The 24,195-nt window shown below is 44.2% G+C and overlaps 1 protein-coding gene across 1 annotated transcript; it reads right to left on the bottom strand.

Moving 5' to 3' along the window:
• Positions 1-1,093: 1,093 nt before the first annotated feature.
• LOC123491306 (glial fibrillary acidic protein-like) lies at positions 1,094-19,194 on the bottom strand. Its single transcript, XM_045221595.1, has 9 exons — positions 18,643-19,194; positions 4,096-4,156; positions 3,863-3,958; positions 3,556-3,717; positions 3,250-3,375; positions 2,864-3,084; positions 2,581-2,624; positions 2,316-2,401; positions 1,094-2,087 (listed from the first exon to the last, which is right to left on the bottom strand). The coding sequence occupies exons 1-9, from the start codon at positions 19,167-19,169 to the stop codon at positions 2,037-2,039; spliced, it is 1,374 nt and encodes a 457-aa protein (XP_045077530.1). The 5' UTR covers positions 19,170-19,194; the 3' UTR covers positions 1,094-2,036.
• Between the last annotated feature and the right edge of the window lie 5,001 nt (positions 19,195-24,195).

The raw sequence follows: 24,195 nt of genomic DNA, 5'->3' as shown, positions 1-24,195 counted from the left end.
TGAACCCGTCCTCCTATAGCTCCTCCCACCAGCCTCCCCTGATACAAACACACACACACACACACACACACACACACACACACACACACACACAGAAATACATTAGCTATAGGATGAGTAAAGGATGGCCTCTGCGTGACTGGGACTCCTATAGACCTGCCCCCCACATACATACACACGTATGCATGTTTCCTCCTTGAACTCCTGTCTGGCTGTTTGTCAGAAGGGCCCCAGAGAATAGTGTAGAAGGTGAGGTTGTGTGTGTGGGGCCACTGAGAGCACTTATATAATCTCTTTGAGTCGTTCTCCTTACAGGAAGACTCATAGATTCTGGGCAGGGAGTGAAGTGATAGGTCCTTGAGGGCTGAAAGTGTGGATAGGTTGTTTGATCATCCAAAACAGTGTTACAGTCTGACCCCATCTGTGAGAGAATATACTGTCTATGTGCTTCTGTAGGGGCCTGGGCAGAGCACTGACAATGACACTGACAAGTGACTATGACAGTAAATCTAGGCCTTGGTGTCGAACCCTCCCACCTCAATTCCCCTCGCCACTGGACAACAACCAACGTAGTGATGATGATGAACTTTGACCACTCCTGTCAATCTCAGCGGTCTGCCATGCCAGTCATCATCTCTCCCACATACCTCTAATGTGGAGCCTGAGACAGAGGTTGGCTGTCAGACTCATTAATATACTCATTCACCGCAGACAGATAGGAGCTTACATATGGATGGATGATTATCATTATGATAAATGACACATGTTGATTATGATTATGTGGCTTCCATTGATTACGACCAATCAACAAGTGTCCAACTGTCCTCCTGAAATCTGGCGGCCCACACAACCAGTTTCTAACATAGTGTACGCACATCAACATCTTGCAGGTGCTGGGTATATAAAATAATCTCATGAAAAAAGGTAAATATCCTGGGTAGCATTCATCAGTGAGCAGGTACTGTATCTATCTTTATTTCATGAGCCCACACAATCATACAATAGTATTCAATCCAAGCAACAGCTTGTGTTGGACAAAACAAAGCAAATAAAAACTCAACTGTCATTCACAAAAGACTCATTCAGACACAAATACTAATCAAACAACATGGTTTTATTGTTGTTAACGGGTTGTCATAATGTTGGTCAAAACTAAGGTTATGTTCACATCTTTTAGGTTTTTCTTTGACCTACTGCAGTGTGGTTCAGCTGTGGCTACTGTAAGATGCAGACAAGAAGATAATAAATAGTATCTAGAGCTGACAGGTGAAAACATGAACATGGGGGGGGGGTTGGGGTATGATGGAGGGATGAAATAGATATGGTGTTTGGCCCTGGGGAGGGTTAAATCAGCTTATTTTCACCAACAGTTCTGCCAAAAACACTGTCGAACACACGTCATCTTCCTTGTCTGAGACCCATCCTGTCCACTGCTAACCCCAGCAACTGTACTTTCCTCTTGACTTCTCACATCCACTCAAACCACACAACTTCAGCATGACCCCTGCCACCAGCTGAATAACAGTCACTACATTTCAAGGCCTCCTCTCTGGCTACTATCCAAACACAATGAGAACATTTCCCACTCTGAACTGTCACTATTATGAGCTGAACAAAAAATACATTTCCCAGCATGAAGTCTGTTAATCACAAAGGGTAGTAGTCCAAGACCCTTCCTTCTAAGGTGCAAGGCCAAACTTCCTAGCACTAAAGCCTATCTACAAGCACACTCAAGCTACAGTTACAGTAATAGAAAAATATAACTTTTTGGCAAAAGTGCTAAAAAGGATGCAATGAGGGATTTATTTTTAGTTTCAACAAAATGCAACTCCTAAGAATTTAATGATGTAACATGGTCTGGGGTTGATGATGATGAAGAGGGGAGGAAGGGGATGGTGAGGTGGTAGCAACTGACTTTGAGGTTTGGAGAAGAGGGAGGTGCCTTGTCAGGAAAGGGTATCATTATCATGCAAGGCCTCCAAGCCTTACTGTGGAGTGGGGACAGTGTGACAGACATAGCTAGCACCATGTGTCCTTTAAGGACTGTCAGGAATCTCCTTCCTCTCAGCCGTAGACTCCTTAATGATCTGAAACACAGAGAACAGGGAACAGGGCATGTTAGGTTGTAGATGCAGCAGTAGGGAGGGACTGTCTGTAAGTGATCTGAAAGCTTGTGAAATTGCATGTATTGAATAATACAATGTAGCATGCTGCCCTCTGGAGGAGCTAAGCAGGAAATACAAGCACATTCACGCATCGGATATGGCAATCAATCCCCCATGGGTTCATTCAATGATCTATGATGTTCTACATACCTCCCCGTCTCTAGTCTCCACAGTCCGCACTATGATGCTCCTCTTGACATGGGCCTCTGGAGATAACTTAGTGTCCATACTGGTCTCTATACTCAGGGAGAGGGTGAGAGAGACCTTTAGCGTTCAGATGCCCATGAATCCAGTCAGAGCCGAATGCTAACTTGAGATTTATGCATCAGCACATCATAAATATATGGTTGGGGTAAATTATTCAATGCCATGATAGAGTAAGCTAATATGGCTGGGTCGGGATACCCTTACTCACCTCTGAACTGCAGGTTAGAGAAGCTCTGCATTGGAACAGTGATCCTGAGGAAGAGGAAGAGAGTATCAGTAACTACCAGCCACCGTCTATTTTCTTTCCTTTCTTCATCACACTGTCTCCTCCTGACCCAGCTCATTTTCTCCACTTTGTTGTCTCCACTTTATTCCCTCCAACACCCTCTCTCACCTTCCCTCCTCCCTCCTCTCTTCCTACACTCCCTCCTCCCCTCTCCACCCTCTTCTCCCTCCACCACCCTCCTTCCTCTCCACCCTAATCTCCTCACCTGCTCTCCTCTCCCTCCAGCAGCTTCCTGTAGGTGGCGATCTCTATGTCCAGGGCCAGTTTGACGTTGAGCAGGTCCTGGTACTCCTGCAGGTGTCTGGCCATCCCCTCCTTCAGGGTCTGGATCTCCTCCTCCAGATGACCCACCGTATCCTGGTAACCAGCCGTCTCCACGGAGAAGCGGTCCTCCATCTCACGCAGCTGCTGCTCCAGAGACTCGTTCTGCAGGAGAGGAGGAAGCGAGGGAGAAGGAAAGGAAGGGGGAAGAGGTTTAGAAAGAGATGAAAGAGGAGAGATGGTTCAGTTAGAGAGGGGAGTCATGGGACTCATGGTCTTCTCATGTCTCATTGTTGATACAGCACACTCTGCTCTGATTGGACGACTCACTGTTCCACGTTGTGCCTCCATGTCACAGGTCATGGCCTGGAGTTGCCGGCGGTACTCGTTGCCCTCCTGTTTGGCCAATCGCAAGGCGTCTGCATTCCGAGTGGCTGCGTCGGTCAAGTCGGCAAACTGTGCATAACAACAAAAGAAGAGACAGGATAATTTAAAAGTCTGTATCTTATAGTGTGTTGTCAATGTGTGCATTGTGCAATACCTGGCTGTATGCATGTTTATCTGTATGGTAGTGTGTCTGCCTGTGCAGTAATGTTTGTACATGTATGTGCAATAGCCCAAGCTTTCTGATATGACCTTGGAGCGGTACCACTCTTCTGTCTCCTGAATGTTAGAGGAGGCCACAGACTCATACTGGACCCGAATGTCCCTCAGAGCAGCGGTCAGGTCTGGCTTGGACACGTCCAGATCCACATGGACCTGCTGGGCCATCAGCTGCTCCTGCAGCTCACGCAGCTCCTATAGAGAACCAACCACAGTCTTAAAGGTTAAAGGTCACCTCTTTCACTCTCTGAATATTCACTATTTACTTTAAAGATGGAAACAGAGGTCGGTCAGTAAGGACTAGAGATTGCCATAGAGACGAGGGGAAGCTGAAGCTCACCTCCTCGTGGATCTTCTTGAGGAAGGCGATTTCATCCTGCAGCGCGTCTATCTTCCTCTCCAACTGGACACGGTTCAGAGATGCCTCATCCACGTCCTACACACAGAGAATCCTTAGGTCAATGTGACGTGTATATTCCTCATATAAAAACACGGGCTGTGAAGATCACATACAAAGAGGAACATGGTCAATAACAGTGAAATTGATACGAATTATGAGAGAAAGGACCTCACCTGTCTAAAGGTGTTCAAGTTGCTCTCTGCATCCTGTCTAAGAACCATCTCATCTTGCAGTCTGATTGAAAGGCAAAGAGAGAGTGAGAAAAAAGAGAAAACAGACAGATAAAAGGTGAGGCAGGGTTAGGGTGCACACTAAGTCCACTCACTGGTCACCCAGAGGATCCATGCACCTCAGATAAAACATAGTTTCAGCCTATTCTCTATTGATACAAAGTCAATTAATCCCAGTCATGAGCCCACCCATGACCCAAAATATATGATCATGTTTTTCCATCCAAAAAGGTGAAGGGATCAGGATATGATCAAATGTGTCTATGTATGAATATCCTTGTATACATAATGACATGAATAAACTGATGATAAGGACTGTGTGAGTACCACTTGTCTTCCGTGCTGCAGTAGCAGAGTTGGCAGTAGGTGGGCTGAGCTCAGCTGAATGGAGAGCTTACGCATCATTAGCCATTCACTCCTATCCATCAGCCTGCCATTAGCCTTCCCACTGGGGTGGAGTTTACGCATACACAATGGAGCCAAAAACACACGCACACACACACACAAACACGCACATACACACACACACACACACACTCCCAAACTCCATCTGCCCCCATCTGCCCCACACGTAAACACACATGCTCACACACTCCCAAACGCAGATCTGTATCTTTTCAGAGACTGTTAGATTAATTGGTCTTAGAGAGTAGAGTTGGGAAACCAGCAGGAAACACTAACTGACCTTTAACCTTGTCACCCATGACCATCGTCACTCATACTGAGCTCTTAGAGGGGAAAAGCAGCTGTGTGTTAAAGTTTTTTTCAATCGCTTTGGTGCTATTTTCACAAGTATGTGATGAATCTTCAAAACTCTTAGTACAAAACTAACACCCGTTAGTTACATTCAAAACCTTTTATTGTGCACTCATTTTGTTTTGGAGACATCTTTCACCACACAACCATTGATCCTAAATATAAGTGAAATTGATTTAATCACCAAAACACAACATAATGATATCTTCTCAATTTAGTTGTTTTAACGACCAGTTAATCCAAAGACCAAAAAATTGCCCTTTGAATGTAATTTGCTACAGTACTGTAAATTACAGTATAATACATTGTTTTCACATTAGGCAATACACTTGCACTACCCATCAAAATTGACTGAAAAGGACATTTCCACACGCTTGGCATTCTCTCAACCAGGTTCATGAGGTAGTCACCTGGAATGCATTCCAATTAACAGGTGTGCCTTCTTAAAAGTTAATTTGTGGAATTTCATTCCTTCTTAATGCGTTTGAGCCAATCAGTTGTGTTGTGACAAGGTAGGGGGGGTATACAGAAGATAGCCCTATTTGGTAAAAGACCAAGTCCATGTTATGGCAAGAACTGCTCAAAAACGCAAAGAGAAACGACAGTCCATCATTATTTTAAGACATGAAGACATTTCAATAACTTTTAAAGCTTCTTCAAGTGCAGTCGCAAAAACCATCAAGCACTATTACATTTACATTTGTAGTCATTTAGCAGACGCTCTTATCCAGAGCGACTTACAGTTAGTGAGTGCATACATTTTTATTTTTTACACTGGAATCGAACCCACAACCCTGGCGTTGCAAATGCCATGCTCTACCAACTGAGCTACATCCCTGCCGGCCATTCCCTCCCCTACCCTGGACGACGCTGGGCCAATTGTGCGCCGCCCCATGGGTCTCCCGGTCGCGGCTGGCTACGACAAAGCCTGGATTCCAACCAGGATCTCTAGTGGCCACAGCTAGCACTGCGATGCACTATGATGAAATTGGCTCTCATGAGGACCGCCACAGGAATGGAAGACCCAGAGTTACCTCTGCTGCAGAGGATAAGTTCATTAGAGTTACCAGCCTCAGAAATTGCAGTCCAAATAAATGCTTCACAGAGTTCAAGTAACAGACACATCTCAACATCAACTGTTCAGAGGGGACTGTGTGACTCAGGCCTTCATGGTCGAATTGCTGCAAAGAAACCACTACTAAAGGACACCAATAAGAAGAAGAGACCTGCTTGGGCCAAGAAACACAAGCAATGGACATTAGACTGGTGGAAATTTGTCCTTTGGTCTGTAGTCCAAATGTGCGATTTTTGGTTCAAACCGCCGTGTCTTTGTGAGACGCGGTGTGGGTGAACGGATGATCTCCGCATGTGTAGTTCCCACCGTAAAGCATGGAGGAGGAGGTGTTATGGTGTGGGGGTGCTTTGCTGGTGACACTGTCTGTGATTTATTTAGAATTCAAGGCACACTTAACCTGCCACAGCATTCTGCAGCGATACGCCATCCCATCTTGTTTGGGCTTAGTGGGATTATCATTTGTTTTTCAACAGGACAATGACCCAACACACCTCCAGGCTGTGTAAGGGCTATTTGACCAAGAAGGAGCGTGATGGAGTGCTGCATCAGATGACCTGGCCTCCACAATCCCCCGACCTCAACCCAATTGAGATGGTTTGGGATGAGTCGGACAGCAGAGTGAAGGAAAAGGAGCCAACAAGTGCTCAGCATATGTGGGAACTCCTTCAAGACTGTTGGAAAAGCATTCCAGGTGAAGCTGGTTGAGAGAATGCCAAGAGTGTGCAAAGCTGTCATCAAGGCAAATGGTGGCTATTTGAAGAATCTCAAATATAAAATATATTTTGATTTGTTTAACACTTTTTTGGTTACTACATGATTCCATGTGTTATTTCATAGTTTTGATGTCTTCACTATTATTCTACAATGTAGAAAATAGTAAAACTAAAGAAAAACCCTTGAATGAGAAGGTGTGTCCAAACTTTTGACTGGTACTGTAATTATAACATAGGTGTACTGTAATCAGATGAAAGAAACATAACGTTTAGCAGGCACTAGTTTGCATCAAGCCTGTCATGAGCATTTGTCCATTGGTTCTCATCGACATCGCAGTAAATGTCCTCATTGTTCATGCACCTGGGGGAAATCCTTGTGGCATGGAGAATCCAAGCCTGACATAGGTCTGGATTGATGTCATTACATGACTCATTCATGGCCTGAAGGAGGGTGGTACGCTCATGGGGATGACAATCATACATCTTCCACCTGTATTGTAATATGTATTGTATTTTACAGTATTGTATTGTACTTATGTATTTTAGTGGTCCTGTACGTAGCTCAGTTCGTAATAAGAGCATGGCACTAGCAACACCAGAGTTGTGGGTTCGATTCCCACTGGAGTCCCTTTGGATAAAAGCGCCTGCTATGTAAATGTAATATATTACGGTATTAGAGAACTGCATTGCCAAATGCAATTTTAGTAAAGCAATGTGAAACCCCCCAATCAAAAAGACAGCAGCAACATCATTTTGGATCCATGTTTATTGTAATGGGGATGCCTTTGTTACATACAGTTATAGCTGTGCACATAATACCTTTTCATGGTCTACATTTGAACATGGTCTTCTTTTAGGGTGTGAACGGGAATGGTCAGAGTTAAGTAGCCCTTTCCTGCAGTCAAATGACTTAGTGGCCTCATGGGTGGAATGTTTTTAATATTTTTCATAATTTCATAATTAATAAATATAGCCGACGAAAATCTGGTGTTTCTATGTCAATTTTTTTTGTTATATTTCAGTCTTCTGTGATGTATATAAAGTATAATATTGGGATGCAAACTCAAAATGTAATACATTTCAACTCTATATCTGACATGGTACAGGTGTCTTCTTTTTTTTAAAGCCCATAACCATGTGTGTGAGGTGTTTAAGACTGCTAAAATTAGGCCCTAATCTATGGATTTCCCAAGACTGGGCAGGGGCGCAGCCATGGGTGGGCCTGGGAGGGCATAGGCCCACCCACTTGGGAGCCAGGCCCACCTACTGGGGAGCCAGGCCCAGCCAATCAGAATGAGCTTTTCCCCACAGAAGGGTTTTATTACAGACAGAAATAGTCCTCAGTTTCATCAGCTGTCAGAGTGGCAGGTCTCAGACGATCCCGCAGGTTACACGTGGTCTGCGGTTGTGAGACCAGTTGGACCGACGTACTGCCAAATTCTCTAAAATGACGTTGGAGGTAGCTTATGGTAGAGAAATTAACATTCAATTATCTGGCAACAGCTCTGGTGGACATTCCTGCAGTCAGCATGCCAATTGGACGCTCCCTCAAAACTTGAGACATCTGTGGCATTGTGTTGTGTGACAAATTTGCACATTTTAGAGTGGCCTTTTATTGTCCCCAGCACAAGGTGCACCTGTGTAATGATCATGCTGTTTAATCAGCTTCTTGATATGCCACACCTGTCAGGTGGATAGATTATCTTGGCAAAGGAGAAATGCTCATTAACAGCGATGTAAACACATTTGTGCACAACATTTGAGAGAAATAAGCTTATTGTGGGTATGGACAATTTCTGGGATCTTTCATTTCAGCTCATGAAACATGGGACCAACACTTTACATGTTGCGTTTATATTTTTGTTCTGTATAATATAATAATAAATTTCTTGGTAGTCCAAAAAATATAGCTATCAGTTTGTAAATCACAGCTGGCCTGGTACATTGTTTGCTGCCTCCACCCATTCGGGATGCACTGTTTCAGTTTTAATGACTCAATATTTCGAACAAAAATGGACGAGTGTAGGCTGGGACTGTCAATACAATCAAACTAGCAAGGGCAATGATCAGAAGTCAGTCCCAAAAGGCCCGCGGGCCGCATAGTACACACAAGCGAGTATAAATGAGTAAACAGTTGAGTAATCTATTTTATGAAATTATAGCCTGATGTGCTCGCATCGGTGAATTCAACTTCAATTCCGCTGCTTTCGTGTGTCATGTTTACAGCTGGCAGATGAGAGAAAGTAAACAGACACATGCCACAGTCCTAGCTAGGCTACTGTCGTAGTAAATATAATTTGTTATAGATTGGTCTGACTAAAATGTTCTGTAAGACCCATTTGGAGCCTGTTTTCAATAAATGCTGTTCCAGGTCAGAGAACAAAGGGCAGGAGAACACCTTATCTTCTCAACAGATGGCCTAGGAATGCGATAATAGGACAACACCCCCACCTCCGGCCATAAATCAACAGAGATGCCTCACTAGTTCTTTGACACACAAACATCTCACTGTGGACGCACACTCATTCTCAAACCCCCTTCTACTGGTCGGGTGCCAAGGGCAGAGGACTCTGCCGTGCACCAATGGGGCTTCTACTCTGGACAGAGCAGACCCGCCTCCTACGCCTCGGGAACCAATCAAGGGACTAGAAGAAGGACCCCTTCCTTTTATGTTACATTGTATAAAGTAATGCTGAAAACTCTGTTTTTTATCCCTTCTCAACTGTCTCCATAAGAGGCAATTGAATGGGTCCATGCATGTAGCTTCAACAGTACCAGCTATCTCTGTTTTAATAAACTGCCTTTTGCTTAAAACAAATTCCTCTCTGTCTAGCGTCGTTGGTTTTGTACTTCCTCTTTTAATTTTGTGTTCACCAACACTACTAAAAGGTTGCAGTCTGGCTTCGATTTTTAAAGCTTGACAATGAATAACCAAAAAACTAAACCTGCAACGAAACACCATGGAAAGGAGAAACATGTACGCTAGGCTCATTACAGCAACATTTGAGCAGTAGCCTAGGCTGGCTACTCAACTACAATACATGTTGAGTGCACCATACAGCAATGCTGCATTCAACCTCACGGGTGATCAATGCAGTGCAAAAAAATGAAAAACATGTTTTGAGTTTGAATGTTACAACAACCTATAGCTACGTTTTTGTTATTTTAAGTTATTAAATACTTTTTGATTAGCGTCGCAGCATCTGCGAACATAGCAGCAAAGGCTGGACAAATATAATTTATCTCTAATTTTGTTTTAATATGTTAAAATACTATATACAGTGTCGGTCTCCAGTAAACTTGTGATTATCAACAACAGCATCCTATGTACATTAGTGGATATTATAAAGGGCCATATTTTTTTTTATTTTTTTTAAACAATGGCCTGTTTGGGTCGCAGTTGCACGATTTTTTGTAAAAACAAATAGGCCATGTCTGGCCCGCAAATTCGTTGTGTTTTTTCAATATGTCCCATACACTGATTGAGTTTGACACCCCTGGGCAAGTGTATCTATTAATGTAGCTAGCTATTTATTTAGCAAGCTAGAAACACAGAGCCTAACGTTAGCTAGCTAGCTGCTGGGAGGATGTCATGTCATTGGAGTGGCTGAGTGACCAACTTTTTACCCTCATATCGTTAGAGATTAAAGTGTCATTTTGTTAGCTAGCAAGAAATATGAATCGCTTTGCTAGCTAGCTAGCTATGCTGAACTTGAACAACTGTTATCCACAGTTAGCATATATCTTAGTTGTCAATCAAATGTACACTGATCAAAAAAATAAAAAGGGAACACTTAAACAACACAATGTAACTCCAAGTCAATCACACTTCTGTGAAATCAAACTGTCCACTTAGGAAGCAACACTGATTGACAATACATTTCACATGCTGTTGTGCAAATGGAATAGACAACAGGTGGAAATTATAGGCAATTAGCAAGACACCCCCAATAAAGAAGTGGTTCTGCAGGTGGTGACCACAGACCACTTCTCAGTTCCTATGCTTCCTGGCTGATGTTTTGGTCATTTTTGAATGCTGGCGGTGGTTTCACTCTAGTGGTAGCATGAGACGGAGTCTACAACCCACACAAGTGGCTCAGGTAGTGCAGCTCACCCAGGATGGCACATCAATGCGAGCTGTGGCAAGAAGGTTTGCTGTGTCTGTCAGCGTAGTGTCCAGAGCATGGAGGCGCTACCAGGAGACAGGCCAGTACATCAGGAGACGTGGAGGAGGCCGTAGGAGGGCAACAACCCAGCAGCAGGACCGCTACCTCCGCCTTTGTGCAAGGAGGAGCAGGAGGAGCACTGCCAGAGCCCTGCAAAATGACCTCCAGCAGGCCACAAATGTGCATGTGTCTGCTCAAACGGTCAGAAACAGACTCCATGAGGGTGGTATGAGGGCCCGACGTCCACAGGTGGGGGTTGTGCTTACAGCCCAACACCGTGCAGGACGTTGGCATTTGCCAGAGAACACCAAGATTGGCAAATTCGCCACTGGCGCCCTGTGCTCTTCACAGATGAAAGCAGATTCACACTGAGCACATGTGACAGACGTGACAGAGTCTGGAGACGCCGTGGAGAACGTTCTGCTGCCTGCAACATCCTCCAGCATGACCGGTTTGGCGGTGGGTCAGTCATGGTGTGGGGCAGCATTTCTTTGGGGGGCCGCACAGCCCTCCATGTGCTCGCCAGAGGTAGCCTGACTGCCATTAGGTACCGAGATGAGATCCTCAGACCCCTTGTGAGACCATATGCTGGTGCGGTTGGCCCTGGATTCCTCCTAATAAAAGACAATGCTAGACCTCATGTGGCTGGAGTGTGTCAGCAGTTCCTGCAAGAGGAAGGCATTGATGCTATGGACTGGCCCGCCTGTTCCCCAGACCTGAATCCAATTGAGCACATCTGGGACATCATGTCTCGCTTCATCCACCAACGCCACGTTGCACCACAGACTGTCCAGGAGTTGGCGGATGCTTTAGTCCAGGTCTGGGAGGAGATCCCTCAGGAGACCATCCGCCACCTCATCAGGAGCATGCCCAGGCGTTGTAGGGAGGTCATACAGGCACGTGGAGGCCACACACACTACTGAGCCTCATTTTGAGTTGTTTTAAGGACATTACATAAAAGTTGGATCAGCCTGTAGTGTGGTTTTCCACTTTAATTTTGAGGGTGACTCCAAATCCAGACCTCCATGGGTTGATACATTTGATTTCCATTGATAATTTCTGTGTGATTTTGTTGTCAGCACATTCAACTATGTAAAGAAAAAAGTATTTAATAAGATTATTTCATTCATTCAGATCTAGGATGTGTTGTTTAAGTGTTCCCTTTATTTTTTTGAGCAGTGTATTTGACATCGATCAAATGGGCAGGCAAATTCCCATTCAAGTGTCAAAACGTGGGTTGGGACAAGCATGCATTGGCAGGCAAGCTGCATAAGGGCGAGCAGACTACTATTCCCCATCGTTTATTAGTGCAATTTTGATGACCAACTAGCTGAAAAAGTCTGAGAGGGTTTATCTAATGTGCCCTCGTTAGATTTTAGCTCATCTCGCTCTGGCTAGCATTAGTTGTTGATCTTGTTGTTGTTGTTGATGTGCATAGGCAACTGATGGAGAGAGCTTACCTTTTCATGGTTGTTTGAACAATAGGACTCCTGTGGTATTTACATATTTGCAGAAATCCATTCAGGTGTTATTTGTGGCTTTTGGCTAATGCGTTCTAATGACCTAAAGTCGCGCTGTTGCTACTGCCTGTAAACACACAGTCCAGTTCAAAGGGAATGATGGCAGGCCCATGTGGCAAATTACTTATTTTCATATAGGCCTACTGTAACTCTGATTGGCTATGGCGCACCGGTCTGCGTAGACTCCTGTCCTGGACGAGACAGATTATTATTATTATTACGTTTTATTTACTGCAGTGTCTATTAATTGTCCAATCGCACTGCTGCTTTCCCACTATATATTGCTATAGAATTTTCACAAATGCCTTACTATATGTCATTCCCAAACATTCTATTAATTTATGAAAATGACCATATCTAAGAGCTCGCTTTTTTATGTGTCATATTCTTCCTGGGGGTGTAAATGAATAGATTTTAATAAGATTTCATGTTTCTAAAATTATGTCAGTTCCACTTTAAGGCAGAACAGGTCTATGCAAAGTATAGTGCCATTGTTTGCCCATGGTGATAGGAGGGACAGGAGGCAGACTAAGGGCAAGGGCAGGGAAGCCACCTGAACTGCCCTACAAAGGCAAAGAGCAGTCTACGCAAACAGTGAATCTGAGAAAAATGGCTTTAAAGTATTTGTTTTGCTTTACAGCCAAATATGTTGTAGGTAGATAAGTGATAATGCACTGATATATTATCTAATTATTAAGTCATTTTTTATGCATATAACCATGAACACTTATCTGACCTATGACCCCTAAAATGCTGATACTGTACTCTGCCTTTGTCTGACCTTAAACAACTATATGGGTAATGCAAAAGCAAAGTGCAGTATCTACAATCTAAATGTGTTTATCCAACTTTTGACTGTCTCATGATGTGTGTGAGGGTATGTCATGATCGGGATGGCCTGAACTCGGAGCCCGATAGAATACCAAGGCAAACCGCAGTAACTTCACTTAGTAACTTCACTTACTGCTGTTTGCGTTGGTTTTTACTTGGATAGTGTAGTTACTGCAAATTTGAAACTCAATTTTCTTTGAAACGGAAGATAATTGAACCAGGAGACTAGAAAGCCTGATTTCAGTCTTAACTCAATTTGACCAAATGTGTAGTTACTGCTGGTTTCAATTGTATGGCAGAGAACATCTCTGATCTTGTCAATATCAGATTATAAATGTTTTACTGTGAAGTAAAATCATAATAGTCAAATCAAAGTGTATTGGTGGTGTACACAGATTTGCAGATGTTATCGCAGGTGCACTAGTACTGGTACTGGTACCCCATGTATATAGCCAAGTTATCTTCCTCATAGTGCCACTTCACTCTTTCTCTCTGCATTGTAGGGAAGGGCCCGTAAGCATTTCACTGTTAATCTACACCTGTTGTTTACGAAGTGACAAATACAATTTGATTTGATTTGATTTGTGCAGTGAAATGCTTATAAAATGCTTATAAATGCTTCATCATCATAATAGTACATTACAGTATATATCATACTTTCTATGTTTATACTTTACAAACATACATTTTCATTATGTAGTTCTCTAAACCTGTAGTAGAAAAAACTGTAAAAAATCTATAAGTTTACCAAACGGTTAAGTGATTATCAATTAAGAATTAAGTAATAGTAAGATTTATTTTAACAAATGAGAAGACAATCATCAAAAGTAAAGTGAGCATTGCATTGTGAAAAGCAATTACTTTATATGAACATGTATTACATTGTGAATGTGAAACATGTATTTACAGATGAAACACTGATTAAGTTTGGTGAAAAAGGGACTATGATTTTATGTAGTACTTAGTTAATTGAAAATGTGCTTAGAGTTTTGAAATAACTGCCTTTTTGATGATCTGTTTTGAGTTTTGTACTAAGCATTGTGAAAATATATCACATACTGCACCAAAGCAATTGAAAATAACTGTAATCAGAGAGCAGTGACTCTGTTAACATATAGACTAATATGCTATAAATTGTGTTCTTACACTGGTACAGTTATGCCCTATGAGAGATGTACAACTGCGCATGTGCGAAAATAAAAAAAAGGGCATTTTCCCGCGTTCTGGTTAAAACACCAACGATGAACATGTGTGTTTATTCCTCCGTTAAGTAAGCCGGTATTCCTGTCCTGAAGGTGACCGCACCAACAGGTTATGGGCCCAGGAGGGAACATGGAAGCCGATGGAATAGATTATGTTTCGACGGAGATGAAAAAAACTACGAGTTATGGGAGACGAAGTTTTTGGGACACTTGCGTTTGCTAGGGCTAAAGGCCACCATATTGAGCGTGGATGAAGATGAAGAAGACGGAGAGAAAAATGAAGAAGCCTACGCCGAATTGATACAGGTTTTGGATGATAAAAGTCTTTCCCTGATAATGAGAGAAGCAGCAGATGATGGGAGAAAAGCGTTGAAGATATTGAGGGAACATTATGCAGGTAAAGGGAAGCCACGTGTGATTAGCCTCTACACTGAGCTAACTTCTCTTCAGAAAGCCAGTGACGAAAGTGTTACGGATTATATCATTCGTGCTGAGACGGCTATTACAGCACTGAGGAATGCTGAAGAGACTTTAAGTGACGGGCTGTTGATTGCAATGATTCTGAAAGGTTTGCCCGAATCATTTAAGCCGTTTGCCATCCACATAACGCAGAGTGACGAGCCAACAACTTATGGCAAGTTCAAAACCAAGTTGAGGAGCTATGAAAGCACCGAGAAGTTTAGCGCCATTTCCACTGACGACAACGTGATGAAGGCAAGTAACATTAAAGTTAGCTGGCCAAGAGGAAGAGATAAAGGGACCGAGATAACCTGCTTCAACTGTGGCCAGAAAGGGCACAAGGCCCGGGAATGTACTGTTACTGGAGAGCACAGAGAACGGAGACAGTGGTGTAGTTTTTGCAAGCGCTCCACTCATACTGACGCAAATTGCAGACGAAAAAGAAGAGACAATGTGAAACAAGCAACAGATGCTGAAGGCCACACATTTGCATTCAAAATAAGTGACTGTCAGGTTCGTGGACTGAAACATAAAGGGCTGATGGTTGATACGGGAGCAACGTCACATATAGTCACGGACATCGGGAAGTTTAAGGAGTTTGACGAGACTTTCAAACCGGAAAAACATTCCGTGGAGCTGGCTGATGGAACAAGAACGAATGGTGTCGCGGAGAGGAGAGGTGCAGCGGAGGTTTACCTGAGAGACAACACGGGTCGTCGGGTGAAAACAACGCTGACGAAGGCGCTGTACGTGCCGTCGTTTCCACAGGACATTTTCTCTGTTAAAGCAGCGACAGCCAACGGAGCTTCAGTCAACTTTCGACAGGGGTGTAACAAGCTCATCCACAAGAACGGTACCACTTTTGACATCGAGGAGTACGATATACTTTACTATCTTAACACTGTAAGTGATGAAAATGATGATGGATGTCATGGGTGCTATGATATTCACACATGGCACAAAATTCTTGGCCACTGTAATTTTGAGGATGTGTCAAAGTTAGAAAATGTGACAGAGGGAATGAAAATCACAGGTAAGATTGACAAATCTACCCTCAACTGTGAAATCTGCACACAGGGAAAATTTGTTCAGAGCAGAAACAGAGAGCCTGATGAAAAGGCAAAAGCAGCTCTTGAGCTTGTGCACACTGATTTGGCTGGCCCTATTGAGCCAGAGGCGAAAGATGGGTTCAGATATACTCTAGCATTTACGGATGATTATTCAGGGGCAGTTTTTGTGTATTTCCTAAAAGCAAAAAGTGATACTGTAAAAGCTACTGAGAAGTTTATTGCTGATGTGGCCCCTTATGGAAAAATAAAGTGTGTCAGGTCAGATAATGGCACAGAGTACACAGCCAAAGAGTTCCAGTCACTGCTCAGTAAGAATGCCATAAGACATGAAACTTCAGCCCCTTACTCACCCCATCAAAATGGGACCGCTGAGAGAAATTGGAGAACACTGTTTGAAATGGCAAGATGCATGCTACTTGAGAGCAACCTACCAAAGAAATTGTGGACATATGCTGTAATGACTGCTGCAGTAATTCGCAATAGGTGTTACAATAAGCGTGTAGGACAGACTCCACACTACATGTTTACTGGGAGAAAGCCTGATCTTTCAAAGATGAAAGAATTTGGATCTGTTTGCTATGCATACAGACAGAACAAGAAAAAGTTGGACTCAAGATGTGAAAAGGGTATTTTTGTCGGGTATGATAAAAATAGTCCAGCATACCTAGTCTACTACCCAGACACTGGAAAAGTTCTTAAAAACAGATTAGTCAAGTTCGTTACAAAAGGTGTAGTCGAACGCCAAACTCAGACAGATTTGGAAATGAGTGATGATCTTCGTGGGGAGAGATTTCAATCCCCCCATGCCAAAAGCCAAGATGGCAGATCAAAATTCCGAAGAGACACAAGATGTGCAAATCGAGACTTCAGATAGTCAGAGTCCACGCTATCCAGACAGAGAGAGGAAGAAGCCACAGTACTTAAAAGACTATGAGTGTAAAGTGAAGTGTGATGACCAGATACCACCTAGTGTTGACTACTGCTACAGAGTAATGTGCAATGCACCACAAACCTTCAAAGAAGCAATGATTTCACCAAAATCAGAGATTTGGGCTACTGCTATGAAGGAGGAGATGGATTCCCTTAGGGAAAATGATACATTCACATTGACCACACTGCCAGAGGGTAAAAATGCAGTGGGGGGCAGGTGGGTCTATGCGGTCAAAAACAATTCAGATGAGACTGAGACATACAAGGCAAGATATGTTGCAAAGGGATATAGTCAAGTGGCAGGAATAGACTATAAGGAGACTTTTTCTCCAACTGCAAATATGACATCAGTACGTTGTTTGATGCAGCTAGCAGCTCAGTATGACTTAGAGTTACATCAGATGGATGTCAAAACAGCATATCTACATGCTCCTATTGACTGTGAAGTGTACATGGAGCAACCAGAGGGTTTTGAAGTCAGGTCAGATACAGGTGAGCAACTAGTCTGCAAACTGAACAAGTCACTGTACGGCCTGAAACAGTCAGGAAGGAACTGGAACAAAATGTTGCATGATCACCTTAGTGAAAATGGTTTTACACAGAACCCAGCTGATCACTGTGTTTACAACAAACAAACTGCAACAGAAAGGATCATTTTGATAATTTGGGTCGATGATCTAATTATCGCTGCTAGTGATAGTGACTCACTCACAAGTGTAAAAGAAATGTTAAGTAACGAAGTTCAAAAATGAAAAATTCTTGGGTTATATGTTTGGAATGTAAACTGACATTTGTGAGATGTATAACTGTAAGCTAAATGTGTTGATAGTTAGGTTGAATACGACTTGTACAGTATAAGAGCAAGTGGGGGTGTTAACATATAGACTAATATGCTATAAATTGTGTTCTTACACTGGTACAGTTATGCCCTATGAGAGATGTACAACTGCGCATGTGCGAAAATAAAAAAAAGGGCATTTTCCCGCGTTCTGGTTAAAACACCAACGATGAACATGTGTGTTTATTCCTCCGTTAAGTAAGCCGGTATTCCTGTCCTGAAGATGACCGCACCAACAGACTCTCACACACACGTCTCTGGTCCATAGTATACACAGGCTCTGAAAACATTACACACTTAGATGTTTCCTTTGCCCTTTGCAACAACAAAAAAACACCCTGTGAAAACATAAACTATAACCTCATAACTATAAACTATGCCACTTAAGCAATAAACCAATAAACAGCATTAAGAAGCATGCATTTTATGAATGAGTATAAAGGGGGAGCAGGAAAAAACAGAACATCTGCCTGGCTCCCTGGTCTCTTTGTGGAAATCAGCACTATTTTGTTTCCTCCATTCCTCCACACTCATTGACTGGCTGTAGAGGTCTGGTCTGGATCAAGTTTATAAAGAGGGACACCCATGAGTAGAGCCTTCTCAGACCACAGTGTTTTCAATAACTAACAAACCAAAGCATCTACTGAGCAATTTTATCATGTAACAGGATATTCAGGTATACTGAATTGTGTTATGGCAACTATCCACTTGTTGCTTTTAGACTGTAGCAAAGATTCCAATTCAAAATTAACAAGCCACATGCCATACACTAGGATTCCACAAAATCAAATTACGAATAAACAGTTAAGTGGACAGACTGCTGAAGCAATTAGAACACCACAATATCAATTAGAACACCAAAATATTAAAACAAAGTAGACTGATCAGTGCCAAAGTCTAGTGATGGAAATGAGACTGCCTCATTCTCACCTCTGTTTGAGCGTGGCCATGTCAGCAGCCATGTTGTCCCTCTCTATCTCCAGCCGGGCCTTCCCAGCGCTGAGTCCGTCCACCTGCCTGCGCAGCTCCCTCAGTTCCTCCTGGAAGATGTCCCCGAGACGGCTGGGCTCCTTCCCCCTCAGTTGGTTCAGCTCCGTCACCAGCACCGTGTTCTGCTGCTCCAGGAAGCGCACCTTCTCTATAAAGCTGGCGAAGCGGTCGTTCAGACCCATCATCTCCACCTTCTCGTTGGTGCGCGTCTCCCGATACTGGGCCTTGAGGAGTGAGTCAGCCGAGAAGTCCAGCCGGTTCCCAGGGGTCCCCAGGAGCAGGGCCCCTCCAGCTGACCCCAGGGAGAGGCGGGAAATGGTGCTGGAGTGGGTCATGTGGCGGGGGCTCCCATGGAGGGAGAGGCGGCTGGAGGAGAGGCTGCTGAGCCGCAAGCCCCCACCCACGCTGCCGGCCCCCTGGTGCCCGAAACGCTTCCTGTAAGACGACAGGACTCTCTGACTCTCCATGGCAGGGAATGAAGCCGTCAGGGCACACACATGCCTTTTATAGGGATAGATACCCCCCCATCCCGAGAGAGAGTACACAGGGAGGGGCGGGGGGGACGGGCCGGTCACTGAATGGGACAGAGAGAGGGACCGACAGAGAGAGAGAGAGTGAGAGACAGAGAGACAGAGAGAGAGAGAGAGAGAGAGAGAGAGAGAGAGAGAGAGAGAGAGAGAGAGAGAGAGAGAGAGAGAGAGAGAGAGAGTGAGAGCATCAGTGAAAGAGAGAGAGAGAGAGAGAGAGAGAGAGAGAGAGAGAGAGAGAGAGAGAGAGAGAGAGAGAGAGAGAGAGAGAGGAGGGTGGTTTATGTGATACTCAAAAGCTGTGTGCCAGGGATTGTTTGTGCTTGTCCACTCAGCTGCAAATGTCTCCTGGCCTCTCTCTCGCTCTCTCTCTCCCTCGTACTTGTTTGAATAGGATTTGGTGTGACAGAGCTTGGCCACCAAATCAAAGCTGCCTCCCACACATGCTCAGTCACACAGAGACAGATGGGGACAGAGTGTGATTGAAAGGGAAGAAGAAAAGCAGGGAGGTGAAGGAATGAGATCTCTTTTTCTCCATCCCCCGTCCCTGTTAGTTGGTGACTAATAGTATCAGAAAAAAGAGGGACAGAGAAAACTGGGACAGAGAGAGGGTCAGATAGTAGCTGTGTTGTTGTGTGGCACTCCGTCTCGCTTGGCATCCAAAATATCCCACTAAGCCCTCCGGATTTATTGGTATTACTCTGACTGGCCCCCCGCCACTCTGTGTGTGACAGCAGCACCGTCTAGGAGCGTCTCACACCCATCCCTGTTCCTCTGCTCCTCTTTTGTCTTCTCCTTGTCTGAGTCAAAATGGGAATGGGTACAATTACATAACACACTAAGAAAAGAGCAAGTTAGTTAGGTTTGTCTCTCTCTCTTGTCTTATCTAGGTACATCAAATAGAAGTCAAGAACAGTTAATCAATTATTGGATAGCTACATCGACCACAGTATCTCCAAACTATTGTGAGATACTGAAGACAAAAGTAGGAGAGAAAACAGAGGGGAGTAGAAACAAAATATCGTTATAATAACTAAATGCATTATTAGATTAACTCTTATTCAACAGCTGACCTTATGAGAATAAGGGTATGCATATCGAAAATCCACCAACTGTTTGTCCTTGTAGTCATGGATACATAATGAATGCCAGTGTACTAAACAATCAACAAGTGACACCATTACAGTGTGCTAGCCAATAGGAGCAGCTTTGGGGCCTCAGGGCTGAACAGTAGCAGCTATACATCTCCACCTCTGTCCCCCCTGGTGTTTCTGACCATGATGTCACTGACAGGCTACAGATAGATGCATAAGATCTATAGGCCACATCTATCAGTGGGTTGGAGTGCTTCTCTTTGGACAGACACACAGGCACACACAGGAGCATGGCAACATAACACGCACACATTATTAATCGATCACGATCACTACCATTATTAACTGTGATCAACTATAAAGGAAGCTATGCATCAGAGTAAGACCAGAGGCAGCCAGTTGGATTGCAGCCTCTTTACAACAATAACACCACTCCCTCTTCTACAAGTCACAGCTCATAAAGCCCTATTGTAAGTGATGGCAGCTGATTCAATCAGACTTAATGACTGCTTAGCCTGAAAAGAGGGCAATTGGACCTGGAGAAAAAAGTCTGTGTTGGGCATGGTCAAAAAGCCCAATGAGTTCTGGGTAAAGTACCCATCCAAACAATAATAGCTATCGCAAAGTAAGTATTAGGTTACTATAAAGGGGAAAACCTAGTCAGTTGTACAATTGAATGCATTCAACTGAAATGTGTATTTTGCATTTAACCTAATCCCTCTGAATCAGAGAGGTGCAGGGGGCTGCCTTAATCGACATCATCACTGCCCAGGAGTAGTTGTTGGGGATTAACTGCCTTACTCAAGGGAATAATTTTTCAACCTTGCTTGCTCTGGGATTCAAACCAGCAGACACAACAGTGGTAGGCCTGATCACCGACAACGATGAGACAGCCTATATGGAGGAGGTCAGAGACCTGGCAGTGTGGTGCCAGGACAACAACCTCTCCCTCAATGTGAGCAAGACAAAGGAGATGATCGTGGACTACAGGAAAAGGAGGGCCGAACACGCCCCCATTTACATCAACGGGTCTGTAGTGGAACGGGTCGAGAGTTCCTTGATGTACACATCACCAACAAACTATCATGGTCCAAATGCACCAAGAACGCCTTTTCCCCCTCAGGAGACTGAAAAGATTTGGCATGGGTCTCCAGATCCTCAAAAAGTTATACAGCTGCACCATCGAGAGCATCCTGACCGGTTGCATCACCGCCTGGTATGGCAACTGCTCGGCATCCGACCGTAAGGCGCTACAGAGGGTAGTGCGTACGGCCCAGTACATCACTGGGGCCAAGCTTCCTGCCATCCAGGACCTATATACTAGGCGTGTCAGAGGAAGGCTAAAAAAACTGTCAAAGACTCCAGTCACCCAAGTCATAGACTGTTCTCTCTGCTACCGCACGGCAAGCGGTACCGGAGCGCCAAGTCTAGGTCCTACTACTTGCTGTTTATGATCTATGCATAGTCACTTTACCCCTACCTACATGTACAAATTACCTCGACTAACCTGTACCCCCGTACATTGACTCGGTACAGGTACCCCTATATATAGCCTCATTATTGTTATTTTATTGTGTAACTTTTTTTTTTTTTATATATTTTTTTTACTTTAGTTTATTTAGTAAATATTTTCTTAACTCTATTTTCTTAAAACTGCATTGTTGGTTAAGGGCTTAAATAAGTATTTCACGGTAAGGTCTACACCTGTTGTATTCGGCGCATGTGACAAATAACATTTGATTTGATTTGATTTGAGTCTGGGATCCAGAGCTATTAGACAGTAATGCTGCCCAGATCAACATTCAGCAATGAGCAGCAAATATGTTCCTAACATGCTCAAACAACCAGGTCTACGATCTCTCAAGCTGCTATACCAGCAAGATCCTAGGCCATTTTCCATCCTACTCGCCTTTGTTCTCCCTCTCCCCTCCAACCAACTCTGGCCCTGCAACAGGTAGTAAAACCCACATCCCAGACCATAGAAACCCTCTTTGTTACCAACACACTCTGTTAAAAGAAATGAGCAGCCAGTGGGAACCAGTATGACTGGAAGACTGTAAATACAGAATACAACAGAGTGACTTGAATTCCAATTGGTCCTTGTTGATAGAGGTTAACTGAACAGGTCCACTGTCAGTCTGGCTGGATGTGTTGTTTTAAAAGCTTCCATCTAGCAGGATTAACAACGTGGTCTCATCATTAAGGTGACACTAATTGTATCGCCCCCTGGATTTCTGAGACAGTCACTGTGGTTGCCTCAGATCTGGTCACTTAGGTAATATCTGTCAGATGAGAAACATTCAGAAAGAGAGAGAGAGATGGAAAGAGACAAGAGAGACGAGAGAGGGAGAGTGAGAGAGAGAGAGAGAGAGAGAGAGAGAGAAAGAGAGAGAAAGAGAGAGAGATGGGTAGGAGGGAAAGAGGGTGGCCCCAGACCTCTCCCTCTTTCTCCCTCTCTCTTCCCCCTCTCTCCTCTTAGAGCCAGTGGAAGGCCAACAAACCATCTGATTCATGTGGGGCGACATGAGGAGGAGCCCGTCTCATTTGCAAGGAGCAGAAGAAAAGGCGCCTTGACTGGGAGCAGAGCAGAATCGTAATGCTGTTCCTCCAGACTGATCTCCTTCCAGAACCACAGGGACTCCAGCTCTGTTTGCCTGCACACAGCTCACCCCACCTCACCATTCAGGCCTTTTAGACCCTTTCTGTTACTGCCGGTTTCAACCCCTTTCCCCTCTCTCCTATGTGAGCTACCCTACCCCAGACCCCCTTGCACCCCCAGCCTCCTCTCTATGCAAATGAGCACACCCCAAATTCTGAACATTCAGCTGGATACACCTCATCCCCCACCCATAAAAAAACTCACACAGCAGCCCCCTCCTTCTCCACTAGATCAAGTGCGCCCCATCAACTCATTGATGTGGGCCCCCAGTCAGCTCAATCACGTATAAATCCCCACGTCCCATTACTTAATCTCAGTCCTCACATGGAGCTCAGGGACCCGGGACCCCATCCTCTCTGCCCCTCTCTGCCAACAAAGAGCCCATTGATAACAGCAGAACCCGGGGGAACGGCAGTCCCAATGGCACATGGGTCTCACCTCACCTCACACTCGCAGACTATGCCCACACACAGCATGCAGTGTACTAATCACTGATGTACAGTATCACTGATGTGCATGCTAGCATTAGCACAGGACCTCTCACGTATTATAGGACGTTGTATGTAGTTGTTAGTGGTGGAAGGTGCAGTTGTGAAGTCGTAATATGCCAGTTGTGGCTGCAGAGGTCCAGTCCCCGCTGGTGCCCAATATGTGTGTGTGTCTGTGTGTGTGCTGGGAGCTTAACTGGAGCAGACAGGCAGGCTGAATCACTGACAATGACTCAGCACCACTGGGTCCAAACTGAGTGTGGTCACAAAGAGGGGCCTGGGGAGCCAGTTTAGTCTCTGTCCTGCAGTCTGCCTGTCAGCACTAATGCTGGGGCCCCAGCGGCCCAGAGACATACCTCACAGACAGAACTGCATACCAAACAGACCCAGACACCTAGCACACGAACAGAACCGCATACCTCCCAAACACTACCACTGACCACAATAACATGCTGACTACAATAACTCACTGACCACAATAACACTACCACTGACCAAAATAACACTACCACTAACCACAATAATACTACCACTGATCACAATAACACTACCACTGACCACAATAACACTACCACTGATCACAATAACACTAACCACAATAACACTACCAGTGATGACAATAACACTACCACTAACCACAATAATACTACCACTGATCACAATAACACTACCACTAACCACAATAATACTACCACTGATCACAATAACAATACCACTGATCACAA

This window comes from Coregonus clupeaformis, chromosome 7, assembly GCF_020615455.1.
Source record: "Coregonus clupeaformis isolate EN_2021a chromosome 7, ASM2061545v1, whole genome shotgun sequence".
NCBI lineage: Eukaryota > Metazoa > Chordata > Actinopteri > Salmoniformes > Salmonidae > Coregonus > Coregonus clupeaformis.
Note: the sequence above shows the minus strand (reverse complement) of the source record. Positions and strands in the feature narration are given on the sequence as shown.

Bases quoted from the DNA above. Each gene is read 5' to 3' on its own strand.
- LOC123491306 (XM_045221595.1), bottom strand. From the start codon at position 19,169: ATGGAGAGTCAGAGAGTCCTGTCGTCTTACAGGAAGCGTTTCGGGCAC. The intron at 2,402-2,580 runs GTGAGTAAGGGT...CCCTGAGTATAG, and splicing joins CTCTAACCTGCAGTTCAGAG to AGACCAGTATGGACACTAAG. The intron at 2,088-2,315 runs GTATGTAGAACA...TCTGTGTTTCAG, and splicing joins TGGAGACTAGAGACGGGGAG to ATCATTAAGGAGTCTACGGC.